Below are 18,858 nucleotides of genomic sequence, written 5' to 3'. Positions count from 1 at the left end.
GCAGCCCCTTATTGTGCAGCACCCTGGAACCTTCACCCCCTTTCAGAGTGGCTGGGGCTGGCCAGCTCATGCCTGTTTTGTGCTGCCCTTTTGTGTCTCTTCCAGAAGGTAAAATGCCGGGCAAGGGGCGTGCCCTTTATAAAAGGGTCAGCCACGCCCAGGGCTGAGCAAACAGCTGGTCTGGCTGCCTGTGACCTCTCAGGGCTGGGCCTGTGGGGAAGGTGGGGGCAGTATGAGCCATGCAGCTGTGTGTGCTGGGCATTACTGGGGACTTGGCCTGACTCCCCTGGGACTGCTTAAGGACCCAGAGATGTCAGGGCATCTCCTAGTAAGTGTCATTACAAAGCTGCCTCCCACCCCCCAGCAAGGTCTGCCCGGGGATGTGTGTGTGTAGGCATGGGGTGTGTCTGGGCAGGGGCAGAGGAGGCCTGCAAAGGTGTGGTCCAGGGCTCTGCCTGGCTGGCTTGGAGGAAGCGCCTCAGAGCTGTGGGGCACAGGGCCTGTTGGTACTTGCAGAGGCAGTGCTAGGATGCCTGTGGGCTGGGACATGGACAGGGACGTGGGACTCTGATAGTGCCTGACGGGCTCCTGGAGAGCACCATAGGGGAGCAGGGGGCCCATAGGCCAAGCCCTGCTTCCACCCAGAGGCAGGTGTGGGTTAAATCGCTCCCTCTGGCCTTGGCTGTGCATTCACCGGTTGGGCTTTCCCAGTGGCTCCATGGTCTGGCTGGCAGGAGCCGTGGCAGCTGCTGGTGGCTGACCTATGGCTGCCTATCGCCCCAGATGGATCGCTGGAGAAACTGGGTGAAGCAGAGACAGGGACTGAGCGCCCCTCACCCCTGCGTCCCTGCCTCTGGGACGGAGCCGGCTGGGGGATGGCCCCACAAAGGGGTGGGAGAACCAGGCCTGGAGAACAGACTGCAGGGCTGGGAGGTGGGGTGGGGGGCCTCTAATGGGGCTTTCTCTGGCTGCTCATGGAGCCCTGTGGCAGTGACCTGGTTGTGTGCCTGGGGGAGGGCTGGGAGATGGGTTTGATGGGGGGACTTGGCGGGGGTGGGGAGCTCGTAGCTGCAGTGGGCAGTCAGGGTTACTCACTGTGGGCCAAGGCAACCCCAGCCTCAGCCCTGCTTGCTCTCCGCCCTCCCTCTCTTCTAGGGCGGGGGCGGGGAGGGGGCCCAGCAGCCTGCTCGGAGTGGAACGTGGTGCGCTGGAAACGAATGGCAGGGCCGTGTCCGGGGTGGAGCTGCCTGAGGGAGCAGAGGGCGTGGGTGCCTCCTGGGCCAGCTGTGACGGGGTTGAGGGGCTGCCGCGTGCGATGGGGAGGGCTGGGTCGGGCCGTTCGCGCCCCTAATGCAGCTCTTTGGCCTCGTGTCTCCCCAGAGCTCGGCAGAGTGCCCTGCAGCGGGGCGACGGTTGAAGAGTGGGCTGCGCCTGAAATCGTGAGTGTCCCAAGCTGCCTCCGTCCCCCGCTGGGTCCGGGCAGAGCCACATGGGCACCGTGGGCAGGGCAGACAGGCCGTGATGCCGCCTCCTTCCCGGGCAGGGCAGGGTCCTGGGACAGGCCTCCCTTGCACAGACCCCTCTCTTTGGGACAGGGCACATCTGCACACGCCCTCCCCAGCCCCCTTCCCACCTGGAGTCCCTCAGGTAGCCGAGCAGTGGCTCTGCCAGCCTCTTGCGGGGAGCTGTGTGCTCTGGAGGGCTAGTGGCCGGCAGGTGGCCCTCTGGGGAGCAAGGGAGGGGGAGCCTGTGGCTGCCTGGGACCAGGCTGAGGCTGCCTTCTCTTTGAAGGAGACATCTCCGCAGTAGCCTCCGGAAGGGGCCTGTGGGCACCCGGCCCTCTGCAGCTGCCTGGCCCACCACCTCCATCAGCCATGCTCTGCTGGGGAACTTTGAGGTAACCACTGCCTGGGTGGGGTCGAGACCCCCGGGGCCTGTGCTGGTGCTGGCTGCCTTGGGCATCGTGTGTGTGTCTCTCCCCATGGCGCTGTCGTGGTCCGGTGTGCGTGGCCTGTCAGTGCATCCCCCCGAGGGCCAGCTGGACCCATCAGGCCCCCTGGGATCCCAGGCTGGGCTGCCCTTCCCAGGTGGGATGAGGGGAGAGGCTGCTGCAGAGCAGACCTTTGAGCTGCCCCACTTCTCCTGGCCTGCCACTTGCCCTCCCCTCCTGCACTCCTGACGCTGGGCCTGGCGCATCCATGGGCTGGCCTTAGCCCAGCCCCACAGTGAGCAGCTGCCCTTGTCATAAACAGCAGCCGCATGGATGCTACCTGGCTCCCTCGCTGGCAGCCTCAGCAGAGAGCCAGCCGAGAGCTCACACGACAGGACTGGGACACACGGCTGGGCTTTCCCGGGGGTGGCTAAAGAGGCCTCCAGGCTCCAGCAGCCCCAGCGACGGGGAAGGGCCTAGGTCCCGTTTCCCACTGAGCTCTGTCCCAGGCAGCCTGCCAGGCTTACTGCCCCCAGCGGGGTCTGGGGCACTGGGGACTCCACGATCACACCTCCTGGAGTGCTGTGTGCCACCCCCTCTGGGGTGAAGAGCAGCAGCTCTAACATCACACAGCAACGGTACCGCCCTCTGAGCCGGCACACGAAAGCATCCGGGTGACGGGAGAACCTAGGAGTTGTGTACACTTGCTGTTACCACCTGATACGTGGTACGTGCCCGGGATTTTTAGTGCCTGGGGACGGGCACTACAGGAAGACCGCAGCTGGGAATGCTCAGGTTGCTGGGCCGTAGGGCTGCCTTCCGGGTGCAGTGCGCAGTCCTGGCAGGGCCCCGCTGGCGTGGGACTGGAACGCGGAGAGGCCAGGCAGTGGGCTGGCTGCAGAACTGGCATTTGAGGGCTGCATGCTTCCCTTGTCCCTTCTCCCCAGGAGTCCATCCTGAAGGGGCGCTTTGCTCCCTCGGGCAGGATTGAAGGGTTCACTGCAGAGATCGGGGCCAGCGGCTCCTACTGCCCCCAACACGCCACCTTGCCCGTCGCTGTCACCTACTTCGACGTCTCGGAACACCGTGCGCCCTCGCCTTTCCTGGTACGCTGCTGGGTGGGGCCGGGGCCCGGGGCCCGGGGCGGTGCAGGCGGCGCCCAGGATCTGCCCTGCTGAGGGTGCGCTCCTCAGCGACGCTGCCTGTGTCGGCGTGCCAAGGACTGCCAGCGGGCAGGCGAGCCTGTGGCGTTGGGATTCCCTCTGCAGCCTGGCCTCGTTGCTGCTCGGGGGAGGGAGATGGCACGCTGGAGGGGCTGCTTGGGCTGTGATTGCAGTCCTGCAGATGGAGGGGGACTGGCTGATCAGACATGCTGGGAGCTGGAACTGACGTTAGCTGGGGGTAGCGTGAGGGAAGTTGCGTTTCCCCAGCAGGTGCTGGCAGTAAAGGCACTTGGCTTGATGCAGAGCACTGAGCCAGTTGGGGAGTTGGGGGAAGCACCCCACATTACAGGGCCCTCTGCCTGCTCTTCCCCAGCCTACATCCACAGTCCCACTGGGGAGGTGCTGGGCTTCCCCAAGAGGGGCAGGTGAACCACAGCCGTGTGGGGCAGGAGGCTCTTTGGGGCGGGCTGAGACAGCCTGCGGATTTTCACCTTCCTCTGCAGGGTGTGACAGGGGCTTGTGCTGGGATTCTCTCGTTAAACTGCCAGTTGTCTCCATTGTGGGGCCTCCGGCCTCCTGTTATCTGCCTGTGGCGCATGCGTCCTGTCTGCTGTGGGCCGGGACGCGCCACTCGGGTTCGGCGGTCGAGTTTTGTGAGCAATGGTGCCCTGTGACGTGCAGCCAATCAGACAGGGGGACCTCACGGATCCTCCTTGCCTTCGCCTCTCAGCTGGAGGTGCTGGGTGTGGCTGCGTCCCTGCACCTTGGCGTGCTGGGGAGAGGGTCTCTTGCAGGGGCAGCTGCAGGCAGGGTCTTGTCCAAGTCCTTTCTGGCAGCCTTGTCCCAGTCCCACGTGCGCTCTCTTGGCCTCGTCCTAGGGAGTGATCGACTTGGAAGCCTTGGGAAAGAAGGGATACAGCGTCCCCAAAGCTGGGACCATCCAAGTGGTGAGTCGGCTCCAGGGTTCTGCGGCACAACAGGAAACCAGGGGTGGGAAGGACTGGGTTACCTTGGGGCTTGGTGGCGCCTGGCTGCCCAGAATGAGCTGGGCCTGGAACAGCCTCTGGGAGCTGGAGTTCCCTTGGGCACGTTCCAGGCACGTGGGGCCATGCAGTGCCTGGGGAGGAGGTGGGAGCAGAGGCAGGGAGGGTGGTTGGCAGGTGCCCTGGTGGCGAGGAGAGCAGGGAGCTGCACTCGGTGTGGGGCAGGCTGTGCTCGTGCTGCAGGGGTTGGGGTGAGGAGCAGGAGTGGGACCTAGGAGCTCAGAGCCCTGGGAGACACAGACACCCCCGCCCCCATAACAGCTGGCTGGAGGACGCTGCTGCTAAGGAGAAGCCCACGCAGAGCTGGCGGGGAGGGGGTGTTGCTAGAGGCCTGAGGGGGTCATGAGGGCAAAGGCCCATTGCCGGAGACGAAAGTTAGGGGCTGTACCCTGGTGCACACCTGCCCAGCACACTACAGAGGGGGCACTGAACAGGCTCAGATCAACTGAGCATGCTCAGTAACTCTGCTGAGGACACAGGCCTTCGGCAGCTGCAGGTAACCTGGTACCCCCCAGCCCTGACTTGCCTGCTGCCCCCCCCAGCTTGCCCTCGCCCCCCCCAGCAGGTGTGTGTGTGCCAGGCCAGTAGCTGTAAGGAGTTTTATTTTCTCCCCTGCCCATCAGGGGTTGGCAGGAGAGCTGGGGCTGGAGGCCAGGGAGGGAGCAAGTTGTTGCCAGGGAGGACCACAGTGTCTGCACTGAGGATTTTGCAGGTTGGGACCTTCCAGCACTGAACCTCTCCGCAGGCGTCCTTGGTACACCCATGTCCGCCCCAGGCTGGATGGGTGCTGCAAGAGCTCCTCTGGCAACTCCTCTGTGGCCAGGTCCCTCCCCATCGCCGGAGTCACAGGCCCCCAGGCCTGGGGCTGTTGCACGGCTCTGGGATGCGCCCAGGGAGAATGCCTTCAGTGGGGCTATTCTCTGGCCTCAGAGCCTCCTGGGACCAAGGCTCACAGCTGCCAGCCCCCTGGCTTTATGCCAGGAGCTCCCTGTGGCGAGTCCCCCTGGGGGCCGTGCACACCCAAAGAGGGCAGTGCAGTGATTCTGCAGTGACCTGGCTCTGCCGTGACCCCAGCCAGCAGGGTGGCGGCAGCAGCAGCAGCAGCAGCAGCAGGGTCACTGCTCATCTGGGGGGACAGCCTAGAAAGTCCTTAGGTAACATAGAGAACAGAAAGTTACAGCAATGTCTAGCTGGGTGGGGCCCAGAGCCCTTTGATACCTTGTCAGTCCCAATCCAGAGCTTCTCTCCAGCCTCCAGCTGCCTGCCTGGCCCCACCCCAGTCCTTTGTTCTCCAGCTGCTGGCACCTGGCTGGCTTCCTGCAGAGGGTCACTTGCTTGGGGTTGTTAGCTGCAGAGCCCAACATCCAGGTACTTGGAGTGGCTGTCCTCTAGTGGGACTCTGCACGGGCCTGGGGCGCAGGCAGCAGACAGCCGGGTGTCAGTCACTCCTGGATCCCCACCTAGAGTAAAGACCTTACCCTCCCACCCGGAAACTGAGGCGCACTTCCTCACACCTGGTGCTTGCCCCTGGCCCTGGGCCTCCGGCTCTGTGCAGGGCTTGGCTACCTCCCGGCAGCCCCTCGGCACCCAGCCTTGCACCCCAGTCCCTGCCCCTTCGGCCTGGCTTGCCTCCCCCAGCTCACCTGCTCTCTCCCCCGGTCCAGACCTTATTTAACCCTAACAAAACTGTGGTGAAGATGTTCCTGGTGACGTACGACTTCCAGGATATGCCGGCCAACCACATGACCTTTCTGCGCCACCGCATCTTCCTGGTGCCCGTGGGGGAGGAGGGGCCCAGCGAGGCGCCCAGCAACTCGGCCTGCCCCAGCCTGCCCAGGAGGGTTCTCTGCTACCTGATGCACCTGAGGTAGGGCTGAGGTGGCAAGGGGGAGGGCGGCTGTGGGTTATGCCACCTGGAGCTGGTGCCAGCCTCGTCTCCTCCTGGGGCCACCTGCTCTGCTGCCCCACCCCGCGTCCCTTTCCCCTGCAGCTTCCTGTTTCCCCATGCCAGGTGTCTGAGCCCAGGCCGTAGGTCCCCTGAGGGCAGCCTGAGTTCATTCCTGCAGGGAACAACGGGAGATGGTGGCTGGCTACTCTAGAGCTCTGCCTGCAAAGGCTGCCAGGCCATGGCAGTGAGCTCTCCTGGCTCTGGCTCTGGGAGCTCCAGGGCTGGAGCACCCATGGGGAAAATGTAGTGCGTGTGAGCAGCCGTGGGTGGCAGGTTTCTCCCACCCCCTCCCACATCCTGTGCTTTCCCTCTTCCCCCCGCCAGTGCTTGCGTCATGCTGCACAACCCATGTCTGGCAGTGTTCGAGCTCCAGGAGGCACAGGCAGGAGGGGAATGGGGACAGGGCCTGGAGCAGGAGTGGGGGGTTGACCACCCTCTGGCAAAATGAGAAGTCGGTGTCTGTCGCCCGGGTGGCTCCCAGTTCTCGCACCTTCGGGGCAGCGGCAAGTGGCGGCTGCGCTGAAGGAGGACGAAAGCTCACGGGGGCAGCTGCCAGCCATGAAGTGTGGGGAAGAAGCGCACGGGCTGCAGTGCTGAGCACCCCGCTGCACTGCCTCGCCCTGTGCCCTGCTGCCACCTCTGCCCCAGGGGTCTCCTTTGCCCTCAGGTTCCACAGCTCCAAGTCGGGGAAGATCTACCTTCACGACGACATCCGGCTGCTCTTCTCCCGCAAGTCCATCGAGGTTGACTCGGGGATCCCCTACGAACTGAAATCCTTCACAGAGATGCCACGGAACCCCTGCTACTCACCCCGGGCCTGAGCACACGGAGCTGCTACCCCCCAGCACTTGGTAGAGAAGTAAAGGGCCAGAGAGTGGAGCTGTCTTCTCCTCCGTGAGGTATCCCCCCTGCCCAGGTGGGGGGAGAGCCAGACACGCTCCTCCCTTCGCCGCAGCTTCGCCCCTCTGCCAAAGAACGGGCATGGAGCTGGGGTGATGGGGGCTGCGGCACTAGTTCCTGCACCCCCGGCAGCTCAGAGAAACTCCCTGGCCTCTGGCTGCCACAGCTCCAAGCAGTGCCCTTCCGGGGGGGAGGCTGGCCGGCCGGAGGGCTCCAGCCAGGCTGAGCTGTGCTGGCTCTCAGGCTGTGGGGTGGGGCAGAGCCGATGGCAGCTCTCAGAGCGGGAGGGTCTGTATTTATTAGTATTTATTGTTGGAGGGGAGCCTGGCAGGCTCTGCTGCTGACGCACTGTGCACACCACAGGCTGAGCTGCGCAGTACGACGTGAGGGCAGGTGCTGTGCAGGAGGCGTCCAGGGAGTGGAGTAGCAGGAGATATTGTCAGGACTGAGGGGTATCAACAGGACTCGGGGTGGGGGACATTGAGGGGCCCAGGAAGTTAACACTGAGGGGCACTGGCGGGCTACAGGGGAGCTGAGGAGCGCAGGTCAGGAATGAGGGACACTGGCTGGGCTGTGAGTTGGGAGTAAGGGGCAGACAGGGCCGCAGCAGAGCCCAAGGCTGAGGGGCACTGGCAGGGCTGTAGAAGGGAGTGGGCTGTTGTCTTGCCCTCCTTAGCTCCAGTGCTCTCTACAGTACCCCCAGGTAAGTCTGAGGGAACTGGGGTCAGCAGCCATCCCCCCACACAACCCTGAGGAAAGGCCTCTTGCATGGGATTAGGCCATTGGTTGGGCAGTTGGGGGAGCCCCTGTTCCCCTGGGGAAGCCACACCCTGGGATGCCCCAGGACAGCAGGGAAGTAGGTGCCGGCTGCAGGCCCTGGGCTGAGCAGTCTGTCGTCAGACTTGTCTGAGGAAGCTCAAGCCCATGGGAGAAGGGGGAGAGGGTGGAAGCAGGGAGAAGGCTCACTTCTCCCTGTAGTCTAGGGCAGGGCCCTTGGGGTACCCAGGGCTCATGTCTCTGCTGCAGATTGGAGTGGTGGCTGTCCACAGCCCAGGGACCCCTGGAGCAGGGGCTCTGCTGTGGGGGGCCTTGCTAATTGGGCTCCATTGGGGGAGGTGCAGGGTTCTGGGGTAATACATCTGGAGCTGGGGATGTGAGCAAGTCAAACCCTCCAACTGGGACAGGCAGCTCCTGTGCTCAGCCTGGCCCCCAGGTGCTGAGCATGGGCTGATGGAGGCCAGAAGGGGCCATGCAAGTGACAAGAGGAAGCCCAAGGGTGTGTGTGGTCACTGACTGGTGGTACCTCTAGCCTGCTGGGTTACAGGAGGGAGATCTGGGGCAGAGATGACCTCGTAGCTCTCTAAAAGCAGACAACTGTAACCCCACCTTCTGCTGGGGAGATGTTCCCTTCTGTCTGTCCCTGCCTTGGCTCATCCCGCATTACTCTCTTCTGCCTGTGCAGGGTTGAATGACTCTGCCTGAGTCACCCCAGCCTGCCATCTACTGACCTTCCAGACCTAGGGGCTGAGGCCTTTGGTGGAGTTCTAGCATGTCTCACCTGAGCTGCAGCCTGCTATTGGGCCTTGCTGGGGGCTCAGGGCAGTGAGCTGGAAGTGTCTGCTCAGCATTCTCCCTGCACTTGAGACAGGATGGCCAGAGGGGACGGTCTGTGACCTAGCAGACTTGGAGAGAAATGAATGCAAATGGGGGGCTGAGCACAGGGCTGTGGTCTTGGTTTGGAGCAGTCACAGGAAGGGGATTTAAGATCATTTGGAGCAGTATCTCCCCAGCCGGAATCTTGCAGGGAATATGAACAAGCCCTGTCCTGACCCCAGATGTGAGGGAGGCAGGAGAGCAGGATGGCCAGAGAAATGGGGAGCCGCTGGCAATCTCTAGCACAGGAGTTGTTTGGAAAACTCTTGCCTGGGCTGCCGAAGAGCTGTTCCTCCCAGACTGCATTTCACTGTCCCAGGTCTACAGGGATCCATGGGGTGAAAAGGCAGCCCTGCCTGAGCCCCAGGTGGTGGGGAGTTAAACCAGGATCTCCAAGAATGGCATGGGAAAATCCCAGCACCCTGGACTGGCTGAGAGGAAAATCCTGCAGAACACAGCTCCTCTCCTATTGCATCCTGGGGTGGCAGCCGTGAGGACTGCAGTTCTCAGCAGGCTGTGCACTCTGTCTTGCTCACTCTTCCCACAGCTGGGGGAAGGGACTTGGGTTGAGATCTAACTTTTAGCAGCAGGCTTTTGGGCAGAGGCTGGGTCACTGCTGGAGGAGCCTCTCCATTTCCCTGAGGGAGCAAGCGACTCCAGCCCAACTACTGCCAGTTAGAGTGGCTCTTGTGTACATTTCAGGGGAGGTTCTGTGGTCTCCATCGGGGGCCTGGTTGTGGCTGGCACTGTCCCTTCAGCATGTGTGTTCGTGCGGTCTCTCACCTGGCTCCAGAAACAAGTTGGGGAACACTTACAAAAACTTGAAAATCAAAAAAGAAAACCTGTATCTGGTACGTCTCATTTGTAAGGTAATAAATGTTTGAAAATGGACCACGTGTGGTTAGCCTCATTGCCCTGTGGGTGGCCATGCCCTGGTCACTAACTGGGGAGGCAGGAGACCTGGAGTCCGGTCCCTGTTTGGAGAGAGGTGCCCTGTGTGACCTTGGCAAAGTCCCTTGGTCCATTTGCCTAACAGCACTTCCTGCCTTGCACAGGCCTACGGCAGACCAGGCTGTGCCTGAGAAGGGGGTGAGCAGAGGGGCTGCCCTGGCTGGGAACACAGCATGGGCTGTTCGATCGCATCCATGACGTGCTCCTGGGCTGGCCTCAAGGTAGCTGCTCTGGCAGGTGCAGCCAGGGCCGAGGCCTCCTGCAGGAGCCTCCATTAACAGCCCTGACGGGTCTCTTGCTCCTGGCAGCGCGTCTCGGCTGCGAGCGCTTCCGGGGGCGGGGGGGCGGCCGCCTCGAGCAGACCCCTGCAGCTGGGTCACCAGCCGCGCCGCTCGCTCGCCCGCTCGGTCCCGGCAGGGAGCCGAAGCCCCTGGCGCGGGGCGCTGAGGTGCCCACGGTCTGATCTGAGCCGCTGCCGCCTCCCCGGAGGGTCAGCGGAGCACCAGCCCCGAGCCGGGACGCGGCTCCGCCCGGCCCTTCTGCCGCCCGGGGGGGCGCGGACCGAGCCTGCCCTGCGCCCAGGGAGGGGGACGTCAAGGCTGCTCGGGCGGGCCACAGCGCTGCCCCGCGGCGCCGGGCGGCCAAGGCCGGGCTGCAGCTGCTCGACCCGGCGGCGCCTTGCGGGTCTCGGCGCAGCGGCTGCTCGGCTACGGGCCGGCCGGGCCCCGCACCCAGCACTTCCGGGCTGGCCGGAAGCGGAAGACGGAGGATGTCGCCGGCGGCCGGAGGGACGCTCTGCCCCGTCGACTCGTTGGTCGCGGCGCCAGGCTCCTGGCGGACGCTGTGGCCCGGCTTCTCCCTGGCGGCCGGAGTGTTTCGGCGCCTGCGCTGCCCCGAAACGGAAGTAGGTCACCTGAGCCGGAAGTGTTCCCGGCGGAGGTGGACCGGCCGCCACACGCTTCCGGCTGGGCGCGATGCTGGGCCGGGCGGCGCGCGATGCTGGGCGGCTCCTGCTGCAGGTGCGAGGTCGGCGGCGGGACCGGACCGGCTCGGCTGCCCGGGACGTGCCAGGCGCCGCCCCCCCCCCCCAATGAACGGTCCCAGCGGGAATGTTGGGAGAGTCACGTGGGCTGTCAGCGGCAACCCCGCCCCCCCCCCGGAGCCGGGCTGTGCTGTGCTGTGCTGAGCGCCCGCTGGAGCCAGTGGGGCGGGGGAGAGAGGGGGCGGGAGCGGCCTGGGGGCGGGAAAGATGGGATGGGGCTGGCTGGGTTTGGGGGGACACTGATGGGACGGGACTGGCCTGGGTGGGGGGCGGGTGGGAGAGAGATGGGACGGGAGTGGCTGGGGCTGGGGCTGGGGGAGGAGTGATGGGATAGGACTGCCTGGGGGCGAGCGGGAGAGAGATGGGACGGGAGGGGCTGGGGCTGGAGGAGGAGTGATGGGATAGGACTGCCTGGGGGCGAGCGGGAGAGAGATGGGACGGGAGTGGCTGGGACTGGGGCTGGGGGAGGAGTGATGGGATAGGACTGCCTGGGGGGGAGCGGGAGAGAGATGGGACGGGAGTGGCTGGGGCTGGGGGAGGAGTGATGGGATAGGACTGCCTGGGGGGGAGCGGGAGAGAGATGGGACGGGAGTGGCTGGGGCTGGAGGAGGAGTGATGGGATAGGACTGCCTGGGGGCGAGCGGGAGAGAGATGGGATGGGAGTGGCTGGGACTGGGGCTGGAGGAGGAGTGATGGGACGGGAGTGGCTGAGGGCGAGTGGGAGAGAGATGGGATGGGAGTGGCTGGGGGGGCAGGAGAGAGATGGGACGGGAGTGGCTGGGGGGGCAGGAGAGAGATGGGACGGGCCTGGCCTGGCGAAGCGGGCGGGGGCAGGAGAGAGATGGAACCGGCCTGGGTGGTGGGGGCAGGAGGGAGATGGGACAAGACTGGCTCGGGGGGGGCGGGGGCCAGGAGAGAGATGGGACCGGCCTGGCTGGGGAAGGAGGGGGGTTCTTACTGTGCAGTCATGGCCTGACTCACTCTTCGTCCTTCTATTCCCAGAGCTCCCGGCGGCCAGGGCCAGGGCTGGCCCCTGTCCCCCAGCGATGCTCCTCCAGCCTGCCCATGAACACCATGGTGCTCTTTGTGCCCCAGCAGGAAGCCTGGGTGGTGGAGCGAATGGGCAAATTTCACCGCATCCTGGAGCCTGTAAGGAGCTGCTGGTCTTCTTTGCTGCATACCAACAGGCCCCTGAAGCCTCAGTGAGAGACCTGCTCTGTGGGGCATTGCCAGGCAGAGACAGAGCAAAAGAGATGATGCTGCCAGCTCCCATGTCCTTGCATCATTCATATGCTGTCCTCCTCTCGCTGGCCTATGAGGGTTGGGCAGAGCTCACTACCTGGCTTCCTCTCTCAGCAGTGACCGCAAAAAGAAGCAAATCCATTTGTCGGGGAAAAATCGGCTCTTGCTCCCCCCAGCTCCTCCACCCACCTGATCGGATGGATCCTGATGAGGAGTGCAAATAGGTCTCTGTGAGACGGGGTGGGAGGAAGATTAGAGCAGACAGATTCTAAGGGCTCCCTCAAAGGCACAAAGAGTTGAACTCCCCCACCCACTTGTTCCTGCTAGGGACATGTGCTGAAAGCCGCTGGAAATTGAATATATTTGCTTGTCCTTACTGTGTACACCTGCCCTTCTGGGGTCTCCTGGTCCTGCCCTAGCTGGACAGTGGAAGTATGGGACCTCCATCTGGGAATGGACTTCACAGAGTATGTTAGACTATTTGTAGTCTGTGCCATTCTGTGACATGCTCCCTGTCTGCAGTAATCTCACTGATCAGCACCTGGTGCCACTGCAGGTGCAAGGAATGATGCTGTTGATGGGACTGGGAATGCAGGCGTCTAAGGTGGTGGGTGGAAACAGCTGGGAAACTGAGTACTGTGAACATAAGCTCATAGGGGAGAGGGATAGCTCAGTGATTTGCACATTGCCCTGCTAAACCTAGGGTTGTGAGTTCAATCCCTCAGGAGGCTATTTAGGGGTCTGGGGTAAGTAGATTAAAAACAAAACAATCTGTCAGAGTTGGTGCTTGGCCCTTCCAAGAGAGGAGGGGAGTGTATTCAGTTACCTCCCAAGGTCCCTTCCAGCTCCATGAGCTGTCTTGCTCCATCTATGTACAAGGCTTTTTATTCTGTTCTCATCTCAAAAAAGATATTTTGGCATAAGAAAACGTTCAAAAGAGGACAACTAAAACGACTGGGGTTTCAAACCAGTCCCATATGAAGCGAGATTAGAGACTAGGCCTCTTCAGCTGAGAAAAGAGAAGACTAGAGGAGGGTTTGAGAGAGAGAGAGGTCTGTACAATTATGAGCAGCGTGGAGGAGGAGGACTAGGAGAAATTGTGTACCCAATAAAGACACCAAACGGGCGGGTCGATCTTCCACAGTAGTTTCGGAACGGGCTGAGCCCTTTCCACCCTTTCGGGCTGTTACAGTAGCCTGGCAGTTTGCCCATGCAGCAGTCTCCAGTGTTGCAGCCCGGTTGGTGGGAGCTGACCCTGCATCTTGCTGTGCTCCCAGCATAGGGTCCTCTTCTCTGTGGCCAGGACACTGGGCTTTACTAGCTTCTTTCCCTGCTGTCCTCCCAGGGTTTGAATTTTCTCATCCCAGTGCTGGATCGGATCCGCTATGTGCAGAGCCTGAAGGAAATCGTCATCAATGTCCCAGAGCAGTCAGCAGTCACGCTGGGTGAGGAGCTTGTCTGCCCTGCCTACCCCTTCCCAGTCCCCTGCTTGCACCCCAGAAGGCAGGGCAATGGCTTGAGGTGGGAGCCTTGGGGACTCCTTGGTGGGATATTCCTGTAATAGCGTATTTGTGAGAGTCTCTTCCTGGTGCATTCCTGTCTCTTGGCGCAGGCTACAGATGCCACGTCCTCCCTGCAGGATCATTTGATATCCAGGGAGATGATCCCCTGGTAACAGGAACATTCTCCTTTTCCCTCACAGATAATGTCACCCTGCAGATTGATGGCGTCCTCTATCTGCGGATCATGGACCCCTATAAGGTACCAGCGGGACTCGGTGTGACCGTGGAGGTGCCTGGCAGCCTCCTCTCAACTCTGTAGGCATCTGCTCATGTTCCCTGCTCTCTGCAACTGACCACTGCTTGTGCAGAAAACCAGGAAGAGGATGTGCATCTGTTGTCCCTGGGAGGACCCATGCATGGAGTAGGGGAGGGATGTGGGGGCTGACTGGTCCCTGCCCTGGTGGGAGGAGCGGAGAGGTAACCAACCCTTCCTCATCCCTGCCCGGCCTTCTTCAGACGTCTGTACCTCAGCTGCTGAGCAGGGAGGAGCTTGGCCATGCAGCTCCCAGCTGCCTTGGTGAGGCAGGGAGGAGCTGAGTATGCTCTTCTCCCACCTTGTCACCCCCTCGTTCCATTCCTCGCCTCCAGCCGCGCCCTGGAGAAGGCTTCCTGCCCCGAGGGTGCTCTGAAACACGAGCTGCTCTTGTTGCCCAGGGTCGCAAAGGCCCTGCCCCGAGAGCTAGGCCTCGTCCAGGCTGCGGTGAGATGTGGCTGCTCCGGCAGTGCTGCCAAGGCTCTGTCAGGAGGTGGGCTTTGGACTTTGCTTCGTGGAGCTTTGCCCTTCTTGGGGCCCCTCCTGGGTTTGCTGTACTGAGGATGCTGGTAGGGGCTGGATGCTGCTCGTCCAGCTTGGGCCTTGTCTCTGAAGGGTCCCAGTGCAGAGGCTGGCTATGGGCTTGGACTCTGTCAGGCCTTGGAGGCAAGAGTCTCAGTTGCTCCATGCCCAGCAGAATGGCCCTGCCCCTGAGGAGAGGACCTCCCCGCTAGCCAGTGCTGTAGGGGCCGGCTGCAGTCTGAGTAGCTGCTGGGCTGGCCGCGTGCTCGGGTGCTAAAGTCTTTTCTCTTCTGTCCAGGCCAGTTACGGAGTGGAAGACCCTGAGTACGCAGTGACCCAGTTGGCTCAGACCACCATGAGGTCCGAGCTGGGCAAACTCTCCCTGGACAAAGTCTTCCGGGTTAGCTCTGGGCTGGGGCTGGGCTGCTGAGCCTCACCCTGTGCTTGGCTGGGGTCTTTGGGGCACTGCTGCGATTGCCCCCGAGGGGTGAGGCACTTCCCCAGTCCTGTGGCGTGCGGAGGGGAAAAGAATCCAGGCCTGAGGAGTGGAGGAGGAGCTGAGTAGCGGCAGCAGCACTTCTGGGCACCAGTGGCCATTTGAAGAGCAAGTGTCAGGCTGTGGGGACCTGTCAGTTCCAAAGCCAAACAGCCACTGTGTGGCCCCTTCCTGGGCCTTTCCCAGCCGGTCACCCCGTCCCAGGAAGGGTCCCAGTCTCACTTGGCCCTGTGTAACTGGAGCCAGACGTGGGGTCAGGCTCCATCCCTACCCCAGTGTCGTGCTGGGGAGGTCGGCAGCCTGTGTCCCTCTTCCATGGTGCTGACCCGGGGCGATGAATGCTCTGCTCCAGGACCAGCTGGCTTGGCCTGTCGGTGGCAGCGCTGGGGACATGCCACACAGCCGACATCCCTTGTGGCCCCTTCTGGGTTTGTCTGGCTGCTGCTGTGGGGTCACTTGTGGCCTGGGGCGCCTGCAGTCCCTGGCGATACGGGTGGGGCAGTCGGTTCTGCTCTGTAGCTTTTGGGGCCAGTTCTGGCAGCTGGCCCCTCCCCTCTGAAGGGGCAGGGCCTTGTTCAGTGCTGGGGCCCCTCTCACGGTGCTCCTGTGCCTGTACCCTCTGCAGGAGCGAGAGTCCCTCAACGCCAGCATCGTGGATGCCATCAACCAGGCCTCTGACTACTGGGGCATCCGCTGCCTGCGCTATGAGATCAAGGACATCCACGTGCCGCCCCGGGTGAAGGAGTCCATGCAGATGCAGGTCAGTGGCTACAGCAGAGCCTGCCCGGTCCTTGTGCTCCCCGTGTGCAGGTGGGGCTGGGTGGGCTCTGGTGTCAACCCCAGTTCCGGTGGGCTAGTTGCACAGGCTGAGAAAGCTGCCTGGACCGGCTGGTGCCTGCAATGGGCAGAGGGCAGGCACCCCACCCCCCACTCGCCAGTCGGCTGAGCAGAGCCCGTCCCCAGGGATCTGGTGCGAGGCTCTCAGCCGAGCTCGTGGGTGAGAAGGGGAGAGGTGCTGGGGTCGGGCTCGGGCTCGGGAGACTGATCAGCTTCCCTCTGCTCACAGAAGGGCTATGCCACACCGAGCTCCTGTGGCTGCCGCCTTTGGGGCCTGCCAGCGCCCTCGTCCGGTAAAGGGCAGTGCCTGGCTATAAAGCCCCATGATGCTTAGGCTCTGAGGCGGCAGCATGAGGGCCAAGGAGTGCCTGGTTTGCAGCTCCCGGGGTGTGGGCCTAGGGGCTGGGAGTGAGAGGGGAGCTTAGCAGCTGAGCCCAGAGCAAGCCACGTAGGGCTCGGGGGCCCCAAGAGCAGCAGGGCATTTGATGCTGTCTTGTGGAGCTGATGGAAGGAAGCACCATGGCAAGGGCAGTGCCTTCCATAGCCCAGAGCAGGCACAGCCCTTCCTGGGGCTCCCCTGGTGCCCAGCAGGAACTCCTGAGCCCCTTGGTAGCAGCATGGCCCTGCTGGGAGGAGATGACAGGTGGCCCCGCTCTTGCCTTCCCGTTGTCCCTAGAGGAGGGCAGAGTCTGGGCTGGCTGTGCACCCGGGTGCTTTGGTTCCAGGTGGAAGCAGAGAGGCGGAAACGGGCGACTGTGCTGGAGTCTGAGGGGACCAGGGAATCTGACATCAACGTGGCAGAGGGGCGGAAGCAGGCCCAGATCCTGGCCTCCGAGGCCGAGAAGGCCGAACAGATCAACAAAGCTGCTGGTAACGCTGGGGCCCTGGGGTGGGTGCTGGGCTCTCCCTGCTGCGGACACCCACACCCTGGGAGTATCAGACTCACCGTGCGAGTGACAGCAGGTGGCTTTCCTCCTGCCAACCCTGGAGAGCTACTCCTCTGCGCCAAGCAGCAGCTGGGGGTGCTTAACTGTCCAGGCAGCCAGGAGACCTAGTGGTGACTGCCAGGGTGGGCTGAGCTGGTGTGGCCAGCCAGGGGTGAGGGCATTGGCGGGAAGCATCCAGGCTCGAGGCGAAGCACAAAGCCCTTCTGGAACAGAGCAGGCTCAGCCGCCTCCCAGGGGCAGTGATCTCTGTAGTGCCGCAGGAGCTCACCCGCCTACCTTCCCCAACTCCCTCCCCTAACTCCTGCCTTCCCGTCCCAGGGGAGGCCAGCGCCCTGCTGGCCCGGGCCAAGGCCAAGGCGGAAGCTATTCGGCTCCTGGCTGATGCTTTGACGCAGAAGGTGAGCGCCCGTTGCGGGAGAGGTCGAAGCTCTGCTGGTGTCCGGGGGCCGGCCCTTGCTGCCAGTGGTGTGGAGACTGGGCGTTGGGAGAGCAGCTGCCGGGGGGGGAGGTTTCCCAGCATGCCCTGGGCTGGTTGTGGTGTCCATGAGGGAGCTACGTAGCTCACCCTGGGCCCCTGCCGTCACCGTCACACTCCCAGGTCAGTGGCTGTGGGGAGACTGGGACATGAGGCCTGTGGGGGAGACCAGCCAGAGGGCTCACCAGAGGGCTTGGCAGCTGTGCCCAGAGGCCCCAGCAGCTTTCTGCAGCCCTTCAAGGACACTCCTCCCACGACCCTCGCGCTCCCGCCAGAGATCCCCCTCTTGCGCCCCCCCCGCCAGGTACTGTGGACACCTGCCAGTCTGCACTGGAGATCGAGCTCCTGGCACTGCTGCTGGCCCAGCCGGGCGGGGGAGGGAGCGCTCCGGCAGGGCCGGGGGAGTCGCTTACGGCTCACTGGAGTTACAGATACTTCCCGTTTTCAGCCCCAGCAGTCCCTGCCCCTAGGAGCTGGCCACAGAGGCTCCCCTTGCTCAGTGGGGTACAGGGGCCCAGGCTCTGCCCAGTGCATCTGGGCTGGCAGGAGCTGCTCCTGTTGGGCTGTGGGCACCATGTGACCCTGCCTCTCTCTGCAGAATGGCAATGCAGCCGCCTCCCTGGCCGTGGCGGAGCAGTACGTGAGTGCCTTCTCCAAGCTGGCCAAAGACTCCAACACTGTCCTGCTGCCCTCCAACACTGGGGACATCAGCAGCATGGTCACACAGGTCTGTACGGAGCCGCACTGCCTGGCAGTCTGCTGGCCTGGTGCGGGGGAGATGGGCCAGGGAGCAGGGGCGGGATTCTGTCCTTGTGAATTCATTGCCACCGACCTGGAGACTCCTGGGTAGTGCACCTGCCATGGCGGCGTCCTGCAGCTCTGGGGTCTGGCAGAGCAGTGGTCTCTGCCTAGGCAGCTCATGGCTGGGCAAAGGTAGGACACTTAACACCTGCTCCAGGCTGCCCAGGCCAGACGCTGCCTCGCCCTGTGCTCTGTCGCATAAGCACAGCAGGCAGGAGCCCCTTGTCTGGAGATCTGGGCAACGGGAAGTCTGAGCTGCCCTCGGCCAGGCTGCCCCCTTGGGGTGGGAGCTACCTTCACCCGAGACCATCCCAGGGTAGGTCCCCTTGGCACAGGGAGCGTCTCAGGCCCCCAGAGCAGCCTTTCCTAGCACTGGGAAGTAGCCCGGTGAGCCGTGGGGTGAGCAGGGCTATCGGTGACCCTTGAGGTAGGCCGTTCTCGCCTGCCTGCCCTGCAATGCCCGTGCTGCCCTGCCTTTGCACTCCCAGCAGGGGCGGCTGTCCAGAAAGCCCTGTTCTGCCACTGGCCTTGGAGCAGGGATGCTGGGCTGCAGGGTTCTCCTCTGCACCCTGCAGTGCTGGAGCCCTGCATTGCTGTGTTCATCGTACCCTCTGGGTCTCCCTTCCTTCCTCTCTCCCCAGGCCCTGGGCATCTACGGTGCCCTGACCAAACCACACGCTGCAAAGAGCCCGGAAGCCGTAGCCCCGGCCCTCGAGGTCCCCAGGCCCCCCTGCGCAGAGCTGCCTGAGGCGGACCAGGAGAACTCCAGCTAGCGGAGGAGCTCGGAAGACTTGGATCACTGTGAACCAGTTGCTGTGGCGGCTCCTGTTGTGGAGCATGGATCCCCCTCCTGCCGTTGGGGGAGACTTGCAGGGCGCCTGCGGGAGGGCCACGCTCGGCTGCCCTCTCTGGTCGGACTCCCCACCTGCTTTAGGTTCTTATTTGTATCTGGAGTTAATCATGTAATAAAGGAGATGGCGCTGGAGCTGCAGAGCCTGGCCGCCGTGTGGGGGGGTGGCGGCGGCACCGCTGCCTCCGAGAGGGGTTTGGACACATGGCGTAAGGTTGAGCCGCATCCAGCCTGGTCTCCTGT

At 63.2% G+C, this 18,858-nt stretch overlaps 2 protein-coding genes across 11 annotated transcripts in view; both read left to right on the top strand.

Moving 5' to 3' along the window:
* ATOSB (atos homolog B) overlaps nucleotides 1-9,528 on the top strand; it is a 50,769-nt gene extending 41,241 nt beyond the window's left edge. For all 7 annotated transcript variants that reach the window (XM_074995883.1, XM_074995887.1, XM_074995880.1 and 4 more), the window contains 6 exons: nucleotides 1,381-1,439; nucleotides 1,792-1,897; nucleotides 2,878-3,036; nucleotides 3,972-4,040; nucleotides 5,801-6,003; nucleotides 6,752-9,528. In XM_074995883.1, the coding sequence (XP_074851984.1) occupies nucleotides 1,381-1,439; nucleotides 1,792-1,897; nucleotides 2,878-3,036; nucleotides 3,972-4,040; nucleotides 5,801-6,003; nucleotides 6,752-6,905 (750 nt within the window). In that variant the 3' untranslated portion in view covers nucleotides 6,906-9,528. The remainder of the gene's footprint in view (nucleotides 1-1,380; nucleotides 1,440-1,791; nucleotides 1,898-2,877; nucleotides 3,037-3,971; nucleotides 4,041-5,800; nucleotides 6,004-6,751) is intronic.
* A 1,000-nt stretch (nucleotides 9,529-10,528) lies between these two features.
* On the top strand, nucleotides 10,529-18,750 carry STOML2 (stomatin like 2). Of its 4 annotated transcripts, none has more exons than XM_074994445.1 (10): nucleotides 10,529-10,607; nucleotides 11,633-11,779; nucleotides 13,218-13,317; nucleotides 13,575-13,633; nucleotides 14,508-14,609; nucleotides 15,331-15,465; nucleotides 16,268-16,412; nucleotides 16,808-16,887; nucleotides 17,563-17,691; nucleotides 18,407-18,750. In XM_074994445.1, exons 1-10 carry the CDS (start codon nucleotides 10,563-10,565, stop codon nucleotides 18,536-18,538), a joined length of 1,074 nt encoding a protein of 357 aa, XP_074850546.1. In that variant the 5' UTR covers nucleotides 10,529-10,562; the 3' UTR covers nucleotides 18,539-18,750. The 4 variants fall into 4 exon arrangements, with proteins under 4 accessions (XP_074850546.1, XP_074850548.1, XP_074850549.1 ...); XM_074994446.1 differs by lacking the exon at nucleotides 10,529-10,607 and adding an exon at nucleotides 10,774-10,790; XM_074994447.1 differs by lacking the exon at nucleotides 13,218-13,317.
* The last annotated feature ends 108 nt before the right edge of the window (nucleotides 18,751-18,858 follow it).

The sequence above is a fragment of the Carettochelys insculpta genome, chromosome 5, assembly GCF_033958435.1.
Source record: "Carettochelys insculpta isolate YL-2023 chromosome 5, ASM3395843v1, whole genome shotgun sequence".
In the NCBI taxonomy this organism is placed as follows: domain Eukaryota; kingdom Metazoa; phylum Chordata; order Testudines; family Carettochelyidae; genus Carettochelys; species Carettochelys insculpta.
Note: the sequence above shows the minus strand (reverse complement) of the source record. Positions and strands in the feature narration are given on the sequence as shown.

What these genes read in the sequence shown, in the direction of transcription:
- STOML2 (XM_074994445.1), top strand. Translation starts at nt 10,563, where the DNA reads ATGCTGGGCCGGGCGGCGCGCGATGCTGGGCGGCTCCTGCTGCAG. An exon ending in ACAGATCAACAAAGCTGCTG is followed by an intron (nt 16,413 to 16,807) that starts GTAACGCTGGGG and finishes TTCCCGTCCCAG; the next exon opens with GGGAGGCCAGCGCCCTGCTG. An exon ending in CTGATGCTTTGACGCAGAAG is followed by an intron (nt 16,888 to 17,562) that starts GTGAGCGCCCGT and finishes CTCTCTCTGCAG; the next exon opens with AATGGCAATGCAGCCGCCTC.